At 33.6% G+C, this 26,717-nt stretch overlaps 1 protein-coding gene across 1 annotated transcript in view; it reads left to right on the forward strand.

The window, feature by feature from the left end:
- LOC149411861 (uncharacterized) overlaps positions 1-26,717 on the forward strand; it is a 62,169-nt gene that overhangs the window by 18,727 nt on the left and 16,725 nt on the right. Inside the window, exon 3 of the mRNA XM_089646499.1 lies at positions 19,233-19,397. Within this exon, the coding sequence (XP_089502625.1) occupies positions 19,233-19,397 (165 nt within the window). The remainder of the gene's footprint in view (positions 1-19,232; positions 19,398-26,717) is intronic.

The following is a 26,717-nucleotide window of genomic DNA, read 5'->3' on the forward strand; positions in this document are numbered from 1 at the left end:
AATTTTAGAATAACTTTGGCATTTTTTTGTAAGTACCCTTCAGTACTTTCATCATATTTGTTCAGTTTGCAATGTTTTCTATGTAGGTATTTAAAATGCGTTATATAAGTCTTAATTTTTAATTTTCCGTAAAAAAAATACTGTTTTAGAAACTAGATAAAATTATCTTTCCGGTTTAAGCATTTAAAATAAACATTACTATTTCTACATAATAAAATTTTAATATCAAACGTGAAAAATATTGTCAAAAACGCATAATTTTTTTTTACTTAATTTTCTTACTCCAATCATAGTAAAATTGAGAGAACTAGATATTTCGCAAACACATACGTTTTGTTTGGGGAATTTGTAAGAAAACTGTACCTTCACTTTTATCTCGTTCATATAATAGTAAAAAAATAATTTTTGTAGTTAAACCGATTGTTACGCTAGCGGCGCGAAATATGAATTATTCGTTTTTGGCTATTTTTAGAGTTTAATCAATGGAATCCAGTAAAAATATTTGAAACAAACTGAAAAGAATAATTATTTTTCTTTCTAATGTCGTAAAAAATTATGTATTTCCGCATGGTAGAAAAAAATATAAAAATACTTTTATAAAATATGGTCGCCCGGTCACATATGACCCTCAACGCTGGAGGGGTTAATAATAATTTTAAAAAAATTATCTTCCCTAACCTATTATGGCAATATGATGAATATAAAATAAAATATAAAGCATCGAGAAGGAGTGTTTTTTTGGTGGAAACTAAAATTTATATAGGAAAAATATGTGTGACAACGTAAATTTCTGATACAAAATTTATGTCCATCATAAAGCTTTTTCAATTATTAATTTAAAAAATATATTATACTTCATTGTATTTACATAGTATTAACACAATTTAATAATTATCATTAACTCACAAATAATTGCCAAAGTTTTCCCTAAAAAAGTGAAAAATCCAATTCTTAAATGACCTCTATTTTAAAATGTAGAAAACAAATAAATAAAATTGCAAATTGGTTAGGTATTTTAGTAAATCCAAATTTAAATTTTGTATGGGCAGCCGTTCATCTTCGACGGTTTTAGTGACCTTATCTGATGAGCGTATTTACATCATCATTGTCTCTTCCCCCCACCCTTCATCTTCACAACAATCCAAAATGATTGAGAATTCCATATTTGGACCTGATCTGAATACATTCAAACCTACCTTTTCCCCATTTTCTATTCCTATCCATATTCCCCACCCTCGCAATGGGGTTGCTATGATCCAACTGGACTCTTTTCACATAGACTCACTGGTCCCGAGCAGTGAGATTCTTGTGTAGTAAGAAACAATCGATCATATTCTTCGCAAATACATATGGCATAGTTACACAAATATTCCCCAGATGTCGTTATTTCACATATTATTATTATCTTAGATCACCATCCCGCTGTAGTAAAACATTTTAGTTGTGCGGAACATTGGCGATTTCTAAGTAAAATCTGTACATTTCCGGCACGATATGGTCACAGTTGCACGAATTTTATTCCGAGACAATTTCTAACATTATCCGTAAAAGCTTTAAAATAAATGTGTACGTGTACAAATATTGACCTCATTAACGTATTTTCGATTAACATAATAAAATGAGAAAGTCTTTATTTTTTTGTTTTGGTAAATTTGTCAAGGTTATTTAGGGAACATGTTTTATTTTATTGGAGGCCAAATGTCACTATTCATTATTTTTAATATGACAACCCTTATTAGGATGGTGGGTCATCAGTGGCGGTTTTCCCTAAAGTGCGTTTGTAAATATACAGGGTGTATCGGCACATACCCGAAAAACTTTAACCAGCTATTCCTTAGCACATTTGGAGTAAAAAATGTTATGGGCACTTTGCTGTCCGGTAACATTTTTTTTAATAAAAAATTTATCATTCATATTTTCAGCACATTACTTTTACTTGCGCACGCCGGGATTTGAACCCGCGACCTCCATTGTACTAGTCGAGAGCTTTACCCCTCGACCACGGAGGCCGTGAACTTCATATTAATATGTAAATGAAATCCTTAGCACGGAAGATCCCGGTGAGGATGTCGTTATCTCTATTTGTTACAAAAGTTAGAAGATAATAAAACACTAATTAATGCCACAACAACCTGTCAAACGTAGTATATTTGTTAACAATACTACCAATAATTATTTCGTTAGCTTTCTAACTCAAAGGCCTCATACACTATGTGTCGTATTGTATCATGTTACTGCTGCCACTACCTAGCATTTACATATACACTTTACATTTCTTATTAAGGCGATGCACTACGTCGTGTAATATTTTAAATTGAGCCGCTATCAATAACAACCCTTACGTAGATGGCGATAAGGTTTAAATTCCCGCTTAACACCATCCGCCTGTTTTGATTTATGCAAGAAAAAAACATGACCAAAAAGTACCTTTTATTTTATTTTGTGGATGTTCAGGCATAAATATTTAATTTTTTTACGATCATTTTATAAATAACTTAATTTTCCACATTATACAATAAAATCGTAACCGAACTGAACTTTAAAGCCGTTTTCATAGGCCTTATACATTATTTTTTTCTGGGCTTATAAAAAGACTTATCTAAAAAATACTCGATTATTTCAAAGGTCAAGATGTATTCTAGTCGCAGTATTTAATTAAAGCATCTGAAACATTTCTAGGCGACCAAATTTTCAAACCAAAAACACATGATTTTGCATTACTACGTATGGCATCGCCTTAACTAATTTAAGTCTGTATAACTTAGGAGTAGGAATATTCTTATTCTTATTTTTGTACAACAGGTTTATACCTACAAATAATTAATTATTGTATGCATTTACTATTTACTTGCTGTTATAATATGTCAAATGGATATGGTTATATATATTTTTACTATTACTTTTGTGAACTTACAATCTTCAGAATATTATTTTTTTATGAGCTATGTATGTAAAAGCCCAATGGGCGTATAAATAAATAAATAGTATTTTGTTGTACGAAAGACCCTCTAGTAGGCTTCTATTGAAGATTGTTGTATGGAATATGCGACACAAGTGCGACGAAATTAAATGAAACTAAACTGAGCTATATAAATGCTATGTTATTTATTACCTTAGCGAATATAATTTTTCGGTTTGTGATTTTTCTAATTGCAGCTAGGTACATACACATACAAGTAGGTAGGTACATACACATTATTATTCTACTGCAGAAGTCACATAAAATGATGTTTCTAAAACTATCGACATAATAATATTGAGTCAACAGTTTAAGAAACATGTTGTGAAGCTTTTCAATATGTTGGAAGTGTAAGAAAATTGGGAATTATGGATATTAAGGATCTGATCACTGAATATGGCCAAAGTCATTTCAAGCAGCATTTTGATTTGCGTCGCGACATTTCAACGATAAATATATATATAAACAGTTTGGGGATGAATGCAAGGCTGATGTACCTACACGTAATGAACGAGATTAAGAAAGGGATGCTTAGATGGTTAGGAAATGATACTCAGTAAAGACCTAATTCAGAATCGAAACGTTGCGTGAAATTGCTTTCGCTGTGTTTGGTGATTAGACCTGAATAGCCAGGTAGTTGCTTCCCAACCTTTCCCTTCACATCCCCTTCACCGCTCCAATCCGCGTATCTTTGCGGTGTAGTGACGTAATAGTATGTTAGTGTTTGTAATTTTTTTACGTTTAGGGAAAAGTTGCAGCGTCCATCATCAGGGCAGATGCATTTTTCAATCTCTCTTTTGTACAGTTTCAAATTGACCCATTTTAAAATCAGACCAAACTAAGAATAAAATTATCCTTAATTAGATATATTATTATCAGATGTTGTATTGTGCTGAATCAATTCTGTAAATCTTTTATTCATGTTAATTAATTAGTTATATTTGACGTCTCATTATTGTAATCGTTAATCATTTGTTGTCATGTAGTTGCAATAATACCAGTGATAGAGATTCACAGTGTCGCCCTGGTGAAAGACCACCATTTCGAATCGAAACGTTGCTTAAAGTGTCTTTAGCTGCGTTTGGTGACCAGATCTGAAAATATAGGTACTTGCCCACCTTCCTCCTCATCATCTAACCAGTAGCGTGCACAAACATATTATTCAGGGTAGGCTGGGCAGTAGGCAGTAAGAAAAACAAATTGACATAAAAAAATCTAAAGGTAAGTTAGGTAAAGTTAAGGTTAGTTAAGTCAGGTAGCTGCTGGCTTTATTAGGCTTGATATGGCTTCACGAGGTATCCAAATAATCGCTTAATTTATACATAAGTTAATTTCTGAATACGTCAAATTTTAAGAACGAATACGGCAAAGTTGTACAGATGGAACTGATTGCTACATTTTCGATTTTTACCTAAATGCATGGCCTTTTTCAATACTAATACAAACGAGTCTTCCCTTGAATGCGCATTGCGCACACATGTACCTTTTTGTGTAGAATTCAGCCTATATTTGACATGTGCGTCATTTTGCATACTTAGTTTCTGCTTTTGACACGTTATAATAGAGCGGTCGGAGGGACGCGCACGGCGCACAGTGGCTTAAATTTGAGCGCTGGCGCGACATTGACCCCAGATCGGCATGTTCCCGAAATGAATTTTTTTTACCAATGTGTTCTCAATTAATCACTGACATTAAAAAAAACCATTGAAAATAACATCCGAAGCTTACTTACTCGGTAATTACGCACAGAACTAAGAAGTTCGGGCGCGCAACTATGCTGCTGTATCTAGGCGAGTTTGAAGGCGTGCGAAATCAGGTTGTTTGTGTACTTATTTTACAAAAAAAGTATTTTTAAAAATCACTTTAGATATTCTTTAAGATACGTACTTTATTTAAATAAATGAAATTTTTTTTTTTTTTCATAAATTATAACTGTTGCCTTGGTTCAAAATTTACCTTTTTTTCCAATTATTTTTACAATTTTTTGCCTTTAATGGAGTAGGAATAAAAATCTTCACAAGTCTTCACGCTAATTTTAATATGATATTATTGCTGTGTCTTTTTTGTACATGGAAAAAAAATATCACCACCAACTTTATCCAGCCACTCCAGTAATTGCATTTTTAAGAAATGATTGTACTTAATTTTCGTCATTTTTTTTTTCAGAATCCAATATTTGACTCCGATATGTCAAAGAAAGATCAACTGTATGTAATATTTAGTTCTGCGTACCGTTAGAAAAAATTTAAGTTATTCACAATCATTCACTGTCAATTTAAATTAACATCTGAAACTCAATTATTATGTAATTAGTCGCAGAACAGGGGTACACTGATATTCGGGCGCACAACTATGCTGTTGTATCTAGGCGAGTTTGAAGGCGTGCGAAATCAGGTTGTTTTTTAACTTTTTGTACAAAAAAGTATTTTTAAAAATCACTTAAGATATTCTTTAAGGTACGTGGTTCATTTAAATAACTGAAATATATATTTTTTCATAAATTATAACTGTTGCCTTGGTTCAAAGTTTACATTTTTTTTCTAATTTTTTGCCTTTAATGGAGTAGGAATAAAAATCTTCATGAGTCTTCACACTAATTTTAATATGATATTATTGCTGTGTCTTTTTTGTACATGGAAAAAAAATATCACCACAAACTTTATCCAGCCACTCCAGTAATTGCATTTTTAGGAAATGATTGTACTTAATTTTCGTCATTTTTTTCAGAATCCAATATTTGACTCCGATATGTCAAAGAAAGATCAAATGTATGTAATATTTAGTTCTGCGTACCGTTAGAATAAAATTTAAGTTATTCACAATTATTCACTGTCAATTTAAATTAACATCTGAAACTCAATTATTATGTAATTAGTCGCAGAACAGGGGTACACTGATATTCGGGCTGATATTATTATTATAATGTACAAAATTGTTCACTGTATTTTTAATATCTGTTTTCTTAAAGAATTATAATCTATAAAATACAAACTTAGCGCCCAAGTTACACGCTACTTTTTATAAAAGCATTAAAATCATTATCAACATTTCGACTAATAAGATTCAACAAAAAATAAGTGGTATTTCTTTTTAATACTTAAAAAAAACATCAATGATGCCAAATGGTCGAACGCCGAGAGAGATGTCGCGCCAAATCATCAAAATTGGCCACTGTGCGGCGTAGTGATTCGTGGGTGGAACTCGCGCGTATTTTTGAAAGTGTAGATTGATTTCTTGAGTAAGGTGTTTTCTACCCACTCCATAGACTAAATTAGACTAGACACAGCATTTTCATTGAAAAATAACCCCAACACAATTTTGGTTTGGTTCACGTGCACATTTATGAAAAACCCCACGCATTGTATCGCAATGGGATATGGGCACTGTGCATTGCGTTTTACCTTTTGTTGGTCTAGAGTTAGACTATTTTGCTTGTCAGCTATGCTGGGCATGTTCATTTTTTCAATCACAAAAATAACCCAGTTCCAAATATTTTAGATTGTACCTACCGCGGACTTAATTTAAGAAAATGTAATCAGCTATCTGAATACAAAAAAATATAAGTACCTTACAGATAGCTTGAAGGCAGCGTATTAACAAATGTGAAAAATTCAACGAGATTCATTCATTTCCGGTAAAATTCCTGACGTCACATGAATAACACACCAACAAGTGAATCCACCAATAGGGTGATTCACATAGACTAAAGTATAAAACATCAATGGTCCATTCCCTTCATAACACACCCTAATTGAGGATGCTATAGTCCCATTGGCTCCGAGCAGTTGGGACTCTGTACAGTATTCACGTAAAAATCGCAAGGGTTATCACGAAGATATGCAGATAAATATGGAGGGTAGAGAGACGCAATCCTGTCTCACGTTTCGGTTCTGGGTTGGTCCCTACCTAATAATTTCCCGCAGGCTACATCTGAGCGGAACTGCGCTCCTACCTGAAGTAATCTACATTTTAACTCCAAAATATGCGCAAAAAAATTATTCATAATACTGCAAGCATTTAGTACTGAGCAAAAATGACTTTCTTTCTTTTGTTGTCTAAGAACAGATACATAATCTATTTTTAATTTCTTAAGCTGAGCGTTAGGCGGCGTCCACCGATCCATATAATGAGTCAGTGGCATGGTGCTTAACATTAACCTTAAGATTACCAGTATTATTGCAAGGGGCTAAGCACGCCATGCACACAACAATCTAACAATGGCCACATTACATGATAGCCATCTCTTATTTTATATCGATAACTTGTAATGTTTCTTTCTTTTAAAACTTTTCTAACATACTATAAAACTAGGATAAAGAGAAAAACCACCGAACGGGAAATCCCTAGAAGTGTGATCTATAATTTGTACTGATTTGAAAGAAAACCAATGTAGCTGATTTATAAGAATAAGCCAATGAAATTGATAATCTGTTTAAGAAAAAAATTCGATATTTGAAAATATTTAATGCATTTCACCCGAAGTGAGGACAAAATGAGTACTGTTTTTTTTATCAAGATACTGTTAAAAATGTGACTGTACGACCATTTCCTAGTCAAATATTAGTCATTCAGAATATATCTGAACACGTGTTTACGCAGGTGGCTTTGTCCGAATAAATAAAATAATGGACTAGCTGCGAAAATATTATTATTGAAATTTGTGAATTCATTCGATATAGACCTCAAGTCCCGTTTTTAACAGGAAAACGCATAATTTGACCAGATTTCTAATGAATTAACAAAATTGAGTATCAGTAAGTTTAAAATTTACGGATATAAAATATTGGTTATTTGTTAAGAATCTGGTCAAAACGGGTCTGCATGCCTTTAACGAATGAATTGACAGGTTTCCTAATAAACTATCAGTAAAACACGAATGTGTTATGGCGATGTCGAAACACGTGTTCATAAAAAATCTAATATTTACGCATTTCGTCATTGTGTAGTATCAGGTGCATTAACGCGTGTTTCGATATATTATAAATGTACTAAAAGTTTATTGCCGACCCGTTTTTAACAGGTTTTTAATAAATCAGCTATAATACTCATTTTTCTGAGTGCGGAGATGATCTGTACAAATAAGGAAACCTAGTATTTTTTAAATTTTTGTATTAATATTCAAATTCTAACTTAAATACCAGTTTTATTTTATTTTTTATAATTGTCGTTTACATATTATTTGAGTTTCAGTTTTGTCCACCAAAACGATCAAAATCTAGCGAGGTACGCGTGACGTCACACGTACCTCGGTTTTGTCGGTTTAGTAAGGCCATTCCCAAACGGGTCGACATGAAATGAACAAATCCGAAATAAATAATTAGTAAGAATTAAGAAATAAAAAAAACATTTAATGTTACTTTGTGTTGACCCGTGTCCACGCAACTTCACGCAACGTGACGTCACACGTACCTCGGTTTTGTCGGTTTAGTAAGGCCATTCCCAAACGTTTCGACATGAAATGAACAAATCCGAAATATATAATTTGTAAGAATTAAGAAATAAAAAAAAACATTTAATGTTACTTTGTGTTGACCCGTGTCGACGCAACTCGAAATCGCGCAAATTAGCCCGCATTCAAGTCAAGACACGCTGCGGGCCGACCTGTGAGGAAGCGGCCGTAGTTCTGCCAGAACCGTCCGACCACCACATACATTCTTTTGATTTATTCTTCTTTACATAAGTGGATTTTGAGCTTTTCGTTCTGTTTGACCGTATCTACCTCCAAATGGCACATAGACCGGAAAATTATCGGTATAAATTTGAACGAAATTGCTATTTAAATGCATTATATTAATTTCCGGTAACTTGCACATTTTTCTTATAGTAATTTAGTTGATCCAATTATCACAAGTCCTCTTTACAACCTTTGACTGGATAAAAGATTGCCTCACACCCAAAACAAAAAAAAGCAGTACGAAATAGCGTTTTTTATAAAAAAATTAATTTATACAACTTTGCGTTCCAACATAAATCGGTCATTTGTAATTTACATTCAATATAACTCCTTTTTTATCGTATTTATTATTTTATTTTATATCTCATAGAATAAATATATACAGTTTCTTAGAATAAATTTATACAGTAAATAAAAAAAAATATATAAAAAAACATCATTAACCCACAAATAATTGCCTCTAAAATCACGACAAATTGAATTCTTCAATGGCCTATATTTAATAATTCAAAACATTGATAAATAAAGTAGCACATATCCGTACTAGACATTAGCTACGCCTTTTGATTACAAAAATAATTATTCGGTTTGGTTTGGTAATTTGGCCTCAAATCAAAAACTAAATTTTGTATAAAAAAAACTTACTTACTTAATAATTTTACCGAAAAAAATACATGGCGTTCTATCCTGTCTGCCTACCCCTTTGGGGCACGAAGTGATGGTAAGGTAGTTGGTTAGTGAAGTTTAAACGGCCAATGCAGTAAGGTTAGCGCTGGAGTATTGATCTCAAAGATGATTCTAAATAGCACCTAGTACTGCACCAGTCTCCCAAATTAATCATATTATGCCTTTTAAATTGGCTCTGCTCGCTCATTGGAAAAATATGGGTGGCTCGCGTCAACATTACTTGCAGGGGCGTGCCTATCACTAAATATATCGAAATATTAATACGTGATACGTCCAGAGATGTGCTTTATTTCAAATAAATCCATTTCAAATAGAAATGCAAAATGCAAAATGGGTATTTTCCATTTTGCATTTTAAATGCTTTTCTAAAAACCATTTTGCATTTTAAATGCTTTTCTCAATGCATTTTCCATTTTAAATGCTTTTTTGCAACATTCTTCCTACTTTCTCCACTAATTTTTTTTTCATTAGCCCCAAATATCAGTCGGTCCTCAACCTCGCTATGAGAGATGAATTTACATTTGTCAAGTTGCTCCCTGGTAGGAGCCCTGGCAATTGAGTGATACCATTACAAAAAATACGGATTCAAATACTGAACATGGGGCCATGATGCTGTAATATTAAATGTTAGATAGCAGTTTCTATGTTTTTACGTTGGCAACATTAGTCCTGCGCAAATTTCTTGTGGTTTCATAATCTGTAGTCGTGGTGTTTTTGGATTTACTATCATGTAATATGTTTGTTCTACATTGCTGTCCATTATTAAATGACAAAATTGTTTAAAACTTGTATAATTATTTTAATTGTTTGACCTGAGAAACCATTTTGCATTTTCAATGCATTTTGAAAATAGGTATTTTGCATTTGAATTGCTTTTCTAAAAACCATTTTGCATTTTCAAATGGAAAAGTTTTGACCCATTTCCATTTTGCATTTCAAATGGTTTTGGGTACCCATTTTGCACCTCTCTGGATACGTCAGAATAGTGTGAAAAATATTAATTTTAATCAAGCAACAAATGGGAACTGGGAAAAAAACACAAGTTTAATTCTGATCAAAATATAAGTACTTTCCAGTGGATATTTACCATTATTATATTTTAACTAGCTGAAGTCCCGGCGTTGTCCGGGCTTTAAGCAGAGTTTCATCTTCCTAATGTTTTGAAGAAAAAGTATGCAAAATTTCGTCAGTCTCCGAATAAACTGTGTATTTGTATAAACATCAAATCAACGCTGCCCGCCACAGACAATCATTTTTATGCAAATAGAATATAGATTTTAGTTCAAATTTCGTTATTAAATGGGCTAATTTCTACCTTCAAGATTCCATTTCCATTAATTAATTTATTTATTTATGAATTCATTAAAGAAAAGAAAATCGAAATTCGAATAGATGTATTTAAAAAAAGGTTGTTGACGCGCTTTAGGAAAATTTGTTTTATTTATGTAAATATAAAAGTGTCCCATAGGCATCACAAATTCAATCAATCAAATTGTACATACTTTACGGTAAATGTGTACATATTTAATTTGTTATATTTAAATTCATAAAGCAACGTTCTTACTTTATCAACGTTAACTTACAAAACACGACGCAGATCTCATTTTCGTTTGACACCTTAATTCGTACAAATAGCTCATTTGTTGATCAAAAATTCGAAAAACTAAGTTTCACCAATCATATCCATCAAATTGTGAACAAAGGTATGAAAACACTAGGCTGAACAACTAAAAACTTTAATTCTTTACAAGCCATTAAACTATTATACGTATCTCTAGTAAGAAGTCTAATTGAATATAACTCAGTAGTTTGGTCTCCATCTTACAAAATTCACATTGACAACATTGAGCGAATACAAAAAAAAATTCTACGTTTTATAAATTTTAAATCAAATATCACTGTCGAAGACTTAAAATACAATTTCTTATTAAATACTCTAAAAATACATACATTAGAAGATAGACGTAAAATAAACGATTTAACGTTCTTATTCAAAATACTTAACTCTAAATTCGACTGTTGTGAACTCCTGCAACTTATAAACATACATACACCCACAGTAACAACACGAAAAAATACAATATTCTACAGCAGCACACATAAGCGTAACTACATTGCCCACTCTCCGATACAACGACTTCACACCATGGGAAATCATTACCTGGGTGATGTTGACATATTCAATACCAACTTGGCAAGTTTTGTGGATCATTTAAAACATTTATTTCAACAATACTCCTAAAAACATCATGTAAACCTACAAATAGCTGTAATTTTCTGTTTTTGTTTCTTGTGTTTGTATGACTTGTTGCATAGCTTTTATCAAATGTAATTTTATTCTTATTTTTTATGTTTCAAAGTATCTGTCAAATTAAAATTATACTACCAACCATGTAAAAGCCCTCTGGGCGTTAAATAAATAAATAAATAAAAAATACAAATATAACTCTTAGCTGTAAGTATCACGGCAATAATTATTTTTGAGCGAAATTTCCGCTCAGTCGCGATTGGTGACACTGGAACTGTGCAATTGAGCCACATTTTAACTTAGCTAATGCTCAATTTGACTGGCGAAAGCGGCCGCCAGGGTCTTGTCTGGAGGTTGTTGTTTACTTATAAACTAAAAAATAAATAGTTTTTTTTATTCATTCAGAAAATCATAAAATATGTGACCACCCACCGCCTCTGTTGCCCGACTCAGTTCGCCGAACTTCAAGCAGAGTAAACAGCACCGCAATATATATTATAATTCCTACCTCTCTTTTCTCTCCACTGTTCATACTCCATACAGCACACAACCAACAATCTACATATATACAGTATTCCTCATATAGTTGCCCCTGCACAGAGGTCTGAATCGCTAATATTGCTGGCCAAACGTCATATTCTGACTTAAAAAACGGAGAACTAAGAAAATGTATTATATGACACTATGTGTACGGGAACAATTAATTTGTGTATTTAGTATTGAGTGTTCGAATTTAAATTACTGAATGATTTTATCAATTTCTTTCCATTTATTTACAAGATGTTTCCTCCTTTGTCCAATAATTCTGATAAGGCCAATTAAATAATTAACTAGTACTTTTTACAACGAAGATCTTGTAGATAATAGTGCTTTAATGAGGTACTAGACGCGTGAAAAATTACAGTGTAGTTTTAATTCTTGTCAAATTAGTTCCAATTTTGAAGATAACTATTAAAATAATTCTCAATTAAAATATTAGAATAATAATTAAATATTAATATTGTTGGTAGGTTACCTACTTTATAGCTTGTCTGAATTCTTCGCGCAATCAGTTCCAATTTTGAAAATGGCATAAAGTTAAAGTAAATCCAAGTTCTTGAGTTCATTGAACCAAAGTTACGCAGAACACATGCATGACCATTAAAAATTATTATTTATGATGGTATTTAATTAAAATTTGTTCGTCTTTTAAATTATCATAATCCAAATATATTATGTGTATATTTTAAATGCCAGTATTGGTGCAAATAAACTTATAAGTATTTTGTGTAATTTTTTCAAATATACGTTTTTTTAAATACAATATATTTTTGTTGATAACTCTCAGGAGTTAATAAACTCATCACGACATTTGATTGCCATTTTATTAATAAATATACAGGGTTTCCGGGGGGTAAAGTGCGCTAACTTCGGGGGTTGTTTCCACACGATAGTACAAGTAAAAAATATAAATAACTTTTTAGAAGTTGTAACTTTATGGTAGGTTTTAGGTAAAAAAAACCTTGAATTGTTTATATGAGAAAATAAACCTTGCAATTTCAAAAAAAGTATTTTATTTTTATTTTTTTGCTTCTACTATCATGTAGAATCGTGTATATAATGCCTTTAAGGTGATGCAATGCGTAGGAATGCAAAGTCATGTGTTTTTGGTTGGTAAAATTAATCGCTTAAAATATTATAGATGCTGTAATTAAATACTGCGAGTAGAATACATTTGGCCTTTCCTACAATCGAGAATTTTCTGATTATTTTTATAAGCCTAGAAAAAAAAGTATCGGTCCTATTAAAAATGCTTTGAAGTGTAAAATCTCTTACTTACGAACCCCTCTTCGAATATTATTTTATTGTATATTGCGGAAAATTAAGTTCTTTAGATTATGATCGAAATTTTTTTAAATATTTGCGCCTGAACTTCACAAAATAAAATTAAATAAGCGTTTTGGCTATGTTTTTTTGCATAAATCAATACAGCAGCCGGTGTAAAGCAGAAATTTCAACCTTATCGTTATCTGCTTAAAGATTGCGTGATTTCGCTTTATTCAGAATGTTACACGTCGATGTGGATCGCCTTAAGGCGATGCCATACGTAGTAATGCAAAATCATGTGTTTTTGGTTTGAAAATTTGGTCGCCTAGAAATGTTTCAGATGCTTTAATTAAATACTGCGAGTAGAATACATCTTGGCCTTTGAAATAATCGAGTATTTTTTAGATAAGTCTTTTTATAAGCCTAGAAAAAAATAATGTAAAGGCCTACGAAACCTGCTTTACAGTTCAAAATCTCCTACTTACGAACCCATTTTCGGTTATGATTTTACTGTATAATGTGGCAAATTAAGTTATTTATAAAATGATCGAAAAAAAAGTTTAAGCCTGAACATTCACAAAATAAAATAAACGGCATTTTTAGGCCATGTTTTTTTCTTGCATAAATCAAAACAGGCGGATGGTGTTAAGCGGGAATTTAAACCTTATCGCCATCTACGTAAGGGTTGTTATTGATAGCGGCTCAATTTAAAATATTACACGACGTAGTGCATCGCCTTAATAATATTTGACTATGTTATCGTTATAGATCAACGAATGGAAAAACATGCATTTATGATAATTTTGCAACTGCCGCGCCTCAGAAATATAAATGAAGTGTATTCTCGGTGCTGCCATTTCTAGTTACTATTATTTGTCTATCCTTTTCCTATCTTCCTAATATACAAAAATATCAGCTTGCGCCAAGAGAGTAGAGAGTGCTTTGAAGTCGGAGACGCCCGAGGAATACTTAATGTACAAGGTTTTCCAATAAGAGGTGTTATTTTGATATTCAATCGTAAAAGATCAATGGTTTCGTTGCTTGTGTGGCACGTAGCGCCACACAAGCACTTGTTGAAAGTAAACGTTGTTCAGATCAATACCATCCAGTTCCGGCCATAAAAAATCATTAATCGTCTCTCGATAGCGCAATCCATTCACCGTAACTGTTGCTCCAGCCTCATTTTCGAAAAAGTAAGGTCCAATGACTCCGCCGGACCATGAACCGCACCAAACAGTCACACGTTGAGGATAGAGAGGCTTTTCAACAATAACTCTTGGGTTTTCCGAGCCCCCGATGCGACAATTTTGCTTGTTGACGAAGCCACCGAGGTTGAAATGGGCCTCATCACTCATGATGATTTGCATTTGATTCACTCAAGTGAATTTTAATAATTTCAATGCGTTGTTGAAGCGTGTATCGTTCCATTTTTATTAATGGCGTAGTTACTACTTGTCAAATGTCAAAAAATGACAGCTTCAAAAGTAAAATCTACCGAAATAGCGGGGTATTCAAAATAACACTTCTTATTGGAAAACCCTGTAGTTAATGTAGTTTTTTTAAAGGTAACATTATGGTATACAGTAGTGAATGGTGGAAGATGTCACGAAGATGCCCGAAAAACACATTAGCAATAGCGAATCATTGCGGTGTCCACTAGTTTATAATAGTTTTAATAAGATTTGAATTTTATGAACATAGTATTTTTGTCCAGCTTTGTTTGCAATTTGTACCTTAGTGCGCGGTCACCGTAAACTATAACGTGAACTGAATTTTTCCTACATTTTCCACGCAGTCTGAACTCGCCTTTGCAGGGGACCGCTGTTCCGTACCAAAACGCGGTTAGTTTTTTATAATTTTACGTTTTATTCGTGTAGCTTTTTTTATTACCTGATTATTAATAATTCTAAATCATGTATTTTATTGTGATAAGTATGCAGAATTCCATCGCACTAAATTTTTAACATTAAGTTTTTTTCACGGATAAAATAATTTTTAAGTGTGGAAAAACACGAATAAAACAATTGATACATTTTTGTTATTAATTTACATACGAAACATTAATAATTCGTCCCCGTATTTTAAAATGTGATTTATTGTTATTAATTATTATAATAATTTAACTTGATTTTGTATTGTTAAAATACGTACAAGATTTTGCTTCATTATAAAACCTCAAAATCAAAAGGGTATAATATTGTCCTCATAGTTGGTATTTAATATTTTTTACAGTAGTTATTAATATATGAACGTGGCTTAATTCTACATAAGAAATTAATCTAAAATTTCGAATTTATTCGTCCGAATTATATCGGTTTCTTCCGTTTCGTTTATTATATTTTACACTAGCTGTACCCCGCCACGCGTTGCTGTGGCTTAGTTTGTCTGTGCAGATCGAGAAACGATAGCGCTTGTTGCTTTTAAGTACAACAGATGGCGCTATTAAAAAACGTTTTTACCTGTCACATGTGACATCTATATAATATAGGTGTATAAAAACACATGCGTATTCGAATGCAGCATTGTATCAAAATTTCAAAGCAATTGGTGAAAAACTTTCGGAGATTTAGGATTTTGAACAAACGAACATTTACATTTTTATTTGTATAAATTTGTGGGATTGTTTTTCGTCTGTCCTTGTGCAGACGTCGCGACGCTTTGTCTACCAGCCGCCATGGCGTATTTACGACGTGTATATGTGTGAAGAGAGGATAGAGTTCCCAACAACACGTTAAAAACACATTTCGCCCATATTTCTTTTTTTTTTTCCTTTTGATTTTTCCTTATTTTTTCAGTTGTCATTACTTTCCAATAAAATTGAATCTTATATAAATTGCTGTCGTATTACGATTTGAACAAAATACGGGATAATATAATTATATACCCTTTCAACGTGTTTATTTTTTCATCCATATAGGTTTCGTCTTGCTATGAAAACATTGGATGTGGTAGTACTATTTATATATGTTCATCTGAGTCAGAAGCTAATTATTAGTCGTGTTTTAAAGTAATTACACATTCATGTTTTACCTGGAATTACAACGGAATTCCGATTGATATTAAAACATTTATTTATTTATTTTTTATTATTTAAAGAAAGCAAGACAAAAATATATATTACAGTAAATAATAAAATAAAATACAGAAAAAAAAGAAAAGTTACAATAAACTACTTTTCAGTAGTTTGTCGATGGCAACTTTTCACATAAAAAATATTAAAAAAAGATATAACTTATTTTACTTAATGACAACAGTGATAACAATAAAAAATAACAATTTGTTTTAAAAATATAAAAACATATACACAACAGTGATAGTATCTATAGTTTGTATTAGACTCTAATACAAACTATTTCTTTCAGCGAGCCAATTTTTCAACATAATATTTGTTTTTAAATTTGTACATTTCAGCAGGTAACATATTTAAGCAACTAGGTATCATGTAGTCCAGTGTTCTTTGTCCATATTTATTTAAATGCTTAGGTACAATTAGTCCTTCATTTAACGTAAAACGAGTATTGTAAGTGTGGTCCAGTCTATTTATGTATATAATATTTTATTTTTATCAAGTTCATAACCTGGCAATATGTGATAAAAACTTACTTTAAATTTACGTGGTTTATATATAAAATTTGAATGATATTTTATATTTATTGTAAGTAACTGCACTTTCATTCCGGAGTGGAAGATTTTCGCAGTATTGCAAAACTGTTGTAAGACTATAAAATAATCTAAACTTTGCTTAAAATGGCTTTAGTTATGCTTAGTAATTGTATTTAATCTCCCTCCCTTTTGTATTAGCCGAATTCAGGATCCTATAGTCCTACTGGCTCCGGACAGTTTGAATTTTGCTTGATAAGTCTTCTTCTGGTGTCTTTTTGTAGAGACGCACATTTCTGTAACACAGTGAACAGTAAACAAGAAGGAAATAGATTTGACCCGGCAATATTGTCGTAATATTGTCAGCCGAGCAAACTCACAGGCAAGACAGGGCAATACGTCGACAATAGTAGGCAATACACGGCAATCTTGCGCAATCTTGAACGGTATTGGACGTTTTTAATATTCACACAAACAAACATAAAACGTACGTTCTTTATCACACTAATACTTAGTGATGCTGCATCTCTTCCTTACATACTAAATAGTGAGGCAAACGATGAGACAAACGATGTACGTATATCTGTTTTCCCCGCAGGAAAAAAATGCAATCGTTATCATCTCTTACACCCGTATTAAATACATGAGACGCCGCGTGCCGTTTCCGTCGCCACGGGAATTTAAAAGCGCCCAATACGTAAATTGTCGTAATAAATTGCTCGATTATCAGAAACTTCTCGAAATCGATTTAGGACTTTTGCGCCACCTTGTACAGGGTTTTACAATAAGATATGTTATTTTGAATAGCCCGCTATTTCGGTAGATGTTACTTTTGAAGCTGTCATTTTTTGACATTTGACAAGTAGAAACTACGCCATTAATAAAAATGGAACGATATACGCTTCAACAAAGCATTGAAATTATTAAAATTCACTTGAGTTAATCAAATGCAAATTATCTTGAGTGATGAGGCCCATTTCCACCTCGGTGGCTTCGTCAACAAGCAAAATTGTCGCATCTGGGGCTCGGAAAACCCAAGAGGTATTGTTGAAAAGCCTCCTTATCCTCAAAGTGTGACTGTTTGGTGCGGTTTATAGTCCGGCGGAATCATTGGACCTTACTTTTTCGAAAATGAGGCTGTATCAATAGTTACGGTGAATGGATCGCTATCGAGAGATGATAAATGATTTTTTATGGCCGGAATTGGAGGGTATTGATCTGGACAACGTTTACTTTCAACTAGACGGCGCTACGTGCCACAAAAGCAACGAAACCATTGATATTTTACGATTGAATATCAAAATAACACCTCTTATTGGAAAACCCTGTACATCATCGGGGCAGCATCTTCAACCTGGCGTTTAGATGGTCGATTGGTCGAAAGCGTTGGGTTCCCACTCAGGCATCGCGGGCTCAATCCCCTGCCTAGCTTAGTCCTCCATCATTGCACAAGCAACGTTTTCCCCTTATAATGATCGAAGTACGAAGAATTATTCGTGCGAATGCGAATTAGATGCGAATGGTTGTCTTTCTTAAAACGAAATCGGTGATCGGGTATCTCAAACATGACAATTCAACACACCTACAAAAAGTGGTATAAAGTCATGAAAAGTGATGAAAAAAACTAGGTTAAATAGGTTACATAGGTAACTATTAAACCTAATTTTTGTTTCATCACTTTTAATGACTCTACATATATCACTTTTAAAGGTGTGTTGAATTTTCATTTTGATGAAATATCATCATGGAACCAACGAAATCATAGGCAATATAACCAAGTTATTCGAAATCCAATGTAGACATTGACCTTCCTCTTGTTTTGAAGGTCAAGTGCACAGAGGAAAATTAACGAATAACGAATGAATTGATAGGTTTCCTGATAAACTTTTAGTAAAACACGAATGTATTATGACGATGTCGGAACACGTGTTCATAAAAATCCTAATATTTTCGCATTTCTTCATTGTATATTTATAAGTCAAACGCAGGTGCATGAACACATCTTCCGATATAATATTAGGAATTTACTAAAAGTTTATCAGGAAACGGCCTTCAATACCGTTTTCAACCGGATTACCAATGATTTCAAGAGATTCTTAATAAATTGGCAATGCTCATTTTTCTCTGTGTAAGCATTAATTTCAACAATCGGGGAATAAAATTGTAGTTGTATTCAAATCGAATACATGCCGCCTGCCACAGACACTCTTCTTTATATAAATAGATTAATTTAAGTAGTTTTATTTATTTGATTCCAGGTATATTCAGAAGACAGTGATCGAAGTGCCTTAGGATATGAACAGCCCACATCAAGTGACCGAGTTGGTAGACGCGGTAGGAAAGTAGAAGAAGTGAAATGTTCTGCAAGGAAAGGATCAGAACAAGAAGAAGAAGCAACTGCAGACGTAAACAGATTACTCAAGGTAAGATTATATATCCATTGAAATTTTTATGGAAAGATATGATTGAATGCAAAACAATTTTAATGAAAAGACATGATTGAATGCAAAACAATTTTTATGGAAAGATATGATTGAATGCAACACAATTTTTATGGAAAGATATGATTGAAAGCAAAACAATTTTTATGGAAAGATATGATTGAAAGCAAAACAATTTTTATGGAAAGATATGATTGAATGCAACACAACTTTTATGGAAAGATATGATTGAAACAAAACAATTTTTATGTAAAGATATGATTAAATGCAAAACAATTTTTATGGAAAAATATGATTGAATGCAAACAATTTTTATGGAAAGATATGATTGAATGCAAAAATAATTTTCATGGAAAGATATGATTGAATGCAAAACAATTTTTATGGAAAGTAAGATTGAACGCAAAACAGTATATTTTCAGTATCGCCCCTATGAAAGATCACCATTCATAATAGAAACGTTGATTGAAATGGCTTTATTTATTTATTCGGGTTCTCCTTAAAACGGGTATGAACCAACATATTATTTTTTTTATTTTTTTTTTATTTATTTATTTTGTTTATTGCAGAAACAAACAGTACATAATTACATAGATGACAATAGTTACAAAATTATAAAAGTTAGTACAATAATTGGTACCAATGACATGTTGCTGACATATATGCATATGAGGTATATTATACATTTTACGGTTAAGTTACATTTTTAAGTTAAGTTAAATTAGTGTGCTGGGGAAGGAGAGAGGTGTGTGTGAGTGTTTGTGTGTGTGTACGTGTGCATGTGTGTCTGTGTGTGGTTGTATGTGTTATGTGGGCGAATTAAGTGTGCTAAAAAAGTTTTTCTTATATAGAGGGAGAGAATCAAAAAATATATCGGTGTTTGTGCTTGTTTGAATTGAGTTGAATGTTTGAAGGATACGAGAAATAGGGGAATTGGCTGCAGCGTTTGTATTATTACTAGTTGTGTAAAAAAGGTTGGTGTGTCGAGTTCTTTTAAATGGGGTGTTAAAATTTATTTGGGATAGAAGTTCTGAGCAGTCTATTTCGTTGTGTATTATTTTATGGAGAAAAGTCATGTCAGCTACCGTTCGCCTGGATTTCAGGGATTGGAGAGTGCAGATATAATTATTGTTGTATTTATAACCTAGGTACTTAATGAATTTATTTTGTATGCGCTCTATATTATTGACATAGTAAGTGTATTTGGGATTCCAGACAGGCGATGCATATTCCAGTGTACTTCTGACTAGTGAGGAATAAAGCATTACTAGCGTACGAGGATTTTTAAATAATTTACTCAGACGCAGTACGAAACCTAACATTTTGTAAGATCTGGTAGTGATTGAAGAAATGTGCGTATTAAATATAAGTTTACTGTCTACGTAGACTCCAAGGTCTTTACATTCGCTTTTTGAGATCACGGGTTCATCGCGGAGTGAATAGGGAAAGTTAATTATATGCTTGTTTCTGGTGAAGGACATGGTGTGGCATTTCGAAACATTGAGGTCCAAATAATTAACAGTGCAATAGTTGCAGAGCCTGTCTAAGTCACTTTGTAGCTCTCTACAGTCCGATAGAGAGATGACCGTTTTATAAATTTTCATATCATCTGCAAACATTAAAAATTTTGAGTGTTGGAAACATGAGCCTATGTCGTTTAAGTATATGTTAAAGAAAAGCGGACCAAGGTGAGAACCCTGAGGAACGCCCGAGGTTGCGTTGATTATTTTGGATAAGACACCATTTATTGAGATAATTTGACTACGATTACTAATGTATGACTTAATCCATCTAAATAAGTCACCGTGTATTCCAAGACGAGTAAGTTTATTTAAAAGAATTGAGTGAATAACGCGGTCGAAGGCCTTTGAAAAATCGGTGTACATAGCATCGACCTGTACCCTTTCGTCCATATTGCTGTGCAAATAGTTGACAAATAGGACCAGGTTAGATGTAGTAGACCGGTTTTTCATGAATCCGTGTTGGTTGGGTGTAATTGCTGTAGCGATAGTCGGGTAAAGTTGGTCGTAAACGATTTTTTCAAGAATTTTACTTAAGATAGGAAGTTGAGAGATAGGTCTATAGTTTGTAACGTCATGTTTATCGCCTTTTTTATAAATGGGAGTTATTACGGCAGATTTCCACTTATGAGGAAACGTTCCATCACTTAATGATTTTTTGAAAATTGCGCTGACCGGAATAGTGATATATTTACTACAATTACGTATGAAGATACCAGGCAAACTATCTAAACCAGGTCCTTTGTTAATGTCAATGGATGAAAGATATTTGTAGGTGATGTCTTCATTGATTTTAATTGAGTTTATGGCTATATTATTTAACGGATCAGGTTCCTTGACATCAGGTGCTAAATTTGGGGTATGATCAGTGAAGACGGTAGAGAAATAGTCAGCAAACAGGTCAGTGATCTCCTTACTGTTGTGTGCGATTTTCGAGCCGTATGTTAGGTGTTCCGGCATGTAGGGAGATTTTCTTTGCGTTTTGACAAAGCTCCATATTTTTTTTGTATTATTTTGTATAGAATGTTCTAAATGTGAAATATAATTGTGGTATGTGAGAGTAGCAATTTTCTTTTGTCTTTTTCGGAGCAGTGAAAAGGTTTGGTAATCTAGTGGGTTCTTGTGGCGTTTCCAGGCTCGAAAGAATTTCAGCTTTTCTTTTGTAATGTTAATAAGAGCCGATGAGTACCACGTTGGGAAATTGGTTGGTTTCACAACTTTCTTTGGAACAAAGTCATCTATTAAGGCGTCGATGATTAGGTAAAAGCTGTTAACCGCCGTGTTAACGTCCTGTGCGTTTAAAACAGAAGACCAGTCAGTTTTTGCCAGAGCGTCATTGACTAGGTCATAGTTGACTTTATTGAATAACTTGATCGTCTGGGGTGAGGAAGTGGTTATGGGGGCGTAAATATTGAGTTCAACTATTAAGGATGTATGATGTGCGTCCTCCGGAACCAGAGGAGAGTCGGCAGGAGTGACGCAGACTGTGGTGTTACAGAGCACTAGGTCGAGTGTTCTACCGTACCTGTTTGGAATGTGGTTGTATTGTTTTAAATCCGAATAAGATAGACAGTTAAGGAGGGTGGTGGAGCAGATGTCAGTACCACGGGGATGATATGTGGTGTTCCAGATGATGTTAGGCATGTTGTAATCGCCAATTAATAAGAAGATATCGTTTGGATAGTTTGTGGTTAAATCGGAAATTCTGGACGTATGACTGTTGAGAAAGGATAAACGCTGAGTATTTGATAGCTTTGGACCGACTCCGGGTAAGTACGAACAACATATGTGAATATTAGATTTACGGCGTTTTGGGTCTTTTAATGCTAGTGAAATCCAGATGTCTTCAGCTTCCGAGCTCCACGAGTCGCGTGAGTGAACAGTAAATTCTTTTTTTATACCTATTGCGACACCACCTCCTTTGGTTTTACCCGTTAGGGGCGTGTCTCTATCTTTTCTGTAAATATTATACCTGGGGTCGAAGAGCTCGTTGTCAGATATGCTGTCTACTAACCATGTTTCAGTAATTAAAATTATATCGAATTCATTTGACAAAACATTATGATAAAACTCTTTCGTTTTAGTGCAAAGGCCACGCGCGTTTTGATAAAAAATTATTAATTTTTCGGACATAAGAGAGCGAAGTAAATTACCGATTTATTGTTGTCTGTCACAAGTCCACTGGGATATGCATTAGGCGAGTGTAACGCTTGATAATATATTGAATGTGCAAGTGTGTAGGTATGATTGTTAAACATTTTAGCGGCTGTTATGGGTAGAATGAGTGTGTTGTTGTGGTGTGTTGTGAGCGTGGGAGTAAATGATGGATAAGTTGAATTTAATGAGTTATAAAAAAAGTGAGTAGACAAGGTAGAAGGTTTTGAAGTTATAACAAGTTTGATAATTGAGCCAGGCCAGATATTAGGATTGCGGGAGAGGTATCGTTCTTCCTTATATATATCTTGGAGTTTCGCACCCATAAAAAATTGAAATTGTTAGCGATTTTAAACTCTTTCGCGGAACGTAATAGATATTTGTTTTTTCTTGTGAGTTGGTCGTTAATAAATATTTTCCCTCCGGCTAAACCTATGCTACTGCAGTCGAGTCCTTTCTTCTTCTTGATGGCGGCAATCAGTTCGTCCTTCAGTTTCTTGGTAACGAGTTTGGCCACAATGTTTCGGGGGCGGGTATCGCGAGGGGTAGCAAGTCCGGATCCATCGGGTAGAGGATGTAGGCGTATTTTTACCCTGCTGGCGTAAATAATGTCTTCTCTGTTAATCTTTTGTCCCACTTTGGTTGCAATTTTAATAATTGTGTCGGCAATGTCTTCGTTGGTGTTTTCTGAGATGCCGAAGATTTCGATGTTGTTTTCGAGCAGCTGTTGGTCGTGGTTATTGTTCCTTTTGTCGAGGTGGTTAACTATTTTCGTAAGCTCCGCAATCTCGCCTTCGAGCCTAACTGATTTTGTTTTTTCTTCTTTAAGGTCCAGGTCCATTGTTTTTAGTTTTCCTTCATAATCATCGATTTTTTTTGACATGTAATCTATTGTTTTTATGAGGTCCCTTATTTCGGATTTAAAAGACATTTGAAAGCTGTCAAATTTTAAGTCGATATGCTTCAGTATTTCGGAGTCATCAGACTGCAGCTTCTTAGGAGGCATTGCAAGTTATTCAAATAATCTTTTGGATTTGGATTCGATATTTGTTTACCTCAGTCACGGCCAATAGGAGTGAGCAGCAATAGCAGTAAGCCAATGACAAGGCAGCAGAAGAAATGGCGGCGATTACACCCAATCACAGCTGTCTAAACAAGAGTGACAGTTAGTTTAACACGGGTCACTGATATTTGGTTATAAATGCTGAGTTTAAATTTGAATTAAAAGCAATTTTTTCTGCACAGAGTCCGTGGATAACAGTCACACTTATGGATTGCACTTAGCTCTATTCGTTTTACTGGAACTAGATTCCGATGGTGTAGAAATGAACAATTTTAACGGTTAATACAACAGGTGTAACTTGAGCCGGTAAATGTATCTATGGTTGATTAGCTAGAAGATCACAAATTTGAGACAAATGTAAGTATAAATGGTCATGGGGGTACGGCTAGGTTTGCATTGAGGCAGTCACAATGGTTCCGGTCATGTTTATCCGTGTTAGTGACCAAATCTGAATAGCCAGGTATTTCCCATCCTTCCTCTTTTACTTCTCCATCTTCTCGCCCACTTTCTGCAGCCTCACAACATTCCAGATAGAAGATATTTCACTGACTCCTGTCAGTTTTTCTTATATGGTATTGCATGAAAAAAATATTAAAAATTAACAATTATATACCCACCCAAAATATTTAAAATTATTTACATAATTGTTTTCAAATTCCTAATTTAACAATCAAATGATCATAATAATATGCAAACAAGGTTACAGGATTCCTTAAAAATAAAATGAATTCATGCTTTTATGAATTCTTTTTATCACTTTTAATGATTTTTATTTTGGCCTTTTTTCATTATACCATTTATGGAAATGACTTAAGCTATACTTAGTAACCAGATTCTTCACAAAAAAATGTCCTTATGTTTTTTATTGCTTTAATTGAATTCCCCACGCAGAATTTTATTGTTTTTATGTGCAAATTTGTGAAATGAATATGTCCTTGCAACTCAGCGTCTAAGACAACCTACATAATAATTCAAACACATCTTCCCAGACATTATAATTGACCTGTATATTATCATAACGAATGGGTTCCTAAAGTAGATTATACAAATGTAGGGATGCAGACCAACGACGAATGAAACATAAAAAATTAAAATATTTACTATTTTATTTTAAATTCACTCTTGAAATAATCAACCAATTTTAAGCAAACTTTGTTTTTTACTGTAATTCATCAGCTATTAATAAAAATATATTTTTTGGTTTGACTGAGGATTTAACCTTCCTCCCCAGGGAGTCAACCACACTAACAAATAAGTCAAACCCCGATTGGGTAGGACCGACATTTATTATCTGCTGTAATGTCTTCCAATTTCAGAGAAATGCGTATATGTCCGCGTGTGTATGCGTGTTTGCCACCAAAAGTTGATCGAATGCATTGTCATCGACAACGAGTCTATCCGCCGAGTTTCAGCTCGATCGCATGTCAGGAGGTGGGTTTATTTACACTTCCAAGATTTGTATTCTTTGGTTAATTAACGTAAACAAAATCGAAAACGAATAGATGTATTAAAAAATGACCGTAAATATATTCCTTCTATATGACTAATTAATTAACTAACCATCATGCTGCCCTCCGCATGGGTAGGCAGAGAGGACGGACCGCCAAATAACTCGGATCTTTGCACACACTCCTTGCCTCATTCACATTCATACATCGTTCAATACACACTCCTCTGTTATTCTGACTCTTTGACATGGCCCGACGCAAGAATTTGGTTCACTTGATCATGCCATGTCTTCCTCGGGCATCCTCGACTTCTTTTACCATTCAAATTCACATTGTACATTCGCTCTACATGCCCGAACCATCTAAGCGCCCCTTTCTTCCTTCCATATAATAAATATGCATACAAACAGTGTTAATCTCAAGTGACTTAGCAGGTAAGTATTGTTCTGTATATTTATTAACTGCCTGTATCTAACACAAATAAGATTAGGTTCATTTTAACGCAGCACCACGTTCATTGGTCTAATGCAAGGCTGCCCAACCCCAGGCCCGCGGGCCACATTGTGGCCCGTGAACGAATTATAAGTGGCCGCATGAACCATTTTCAAAAAACTCGCCAATTTGAAAAAGCGCGCCCGCGGTAAAACAAAGAATGCAACTTGCGCGCGGTCATGTGATTAGCTATTCCGCTCGGAATGTGACGGACCATAGATATCAGAAATCAGAACATATTATATGACAGACAGAGAGAAACTAAAAGTAGATGCTTATTACAGTTGTTTGAAAGCAGATTCCAGGATTTCAAAAGTACAAAACAATTTTATTTTTTTGTTAATACTTTTACAATCAGTTTGACTGAAATAATTAGTTATCCTGCCGATATCCAGTTGGAACTCACTGAAATGGAAAATCATTCTGCACTAAAAAACCTTTTTGCAGAAAAAATATTTTCAAAGTCGCAAAGTTCTTCAGAAGAATTTGGAGATTTCTAGAAATTGGTGCCAAAGGAAGACTTTACCGCTATAACTGACCTGACCTTTCAATTTTTAAGTAGTTTTGGATCAACGTATGTTTGTGAAAAGTTTTTTTCTAATCTTAATTTTGTAAAAAATAAATA

This window comes from Hesperophylax consimilis, chromosome 24 (assembly GCF_061612785.1).
Source record: "Hesperophylax consimilis isolate HC1 chromosome 24, BYU_Hcon_1.0, whole genome shotgun sequence".
Classification (NCBI taxonomy): Eukaryota; Metazoa; Arthropoda; class Insecta; order Trichoptera; family Limnephilidae; genus Hesperophylax; species Hesperophylax consimilis.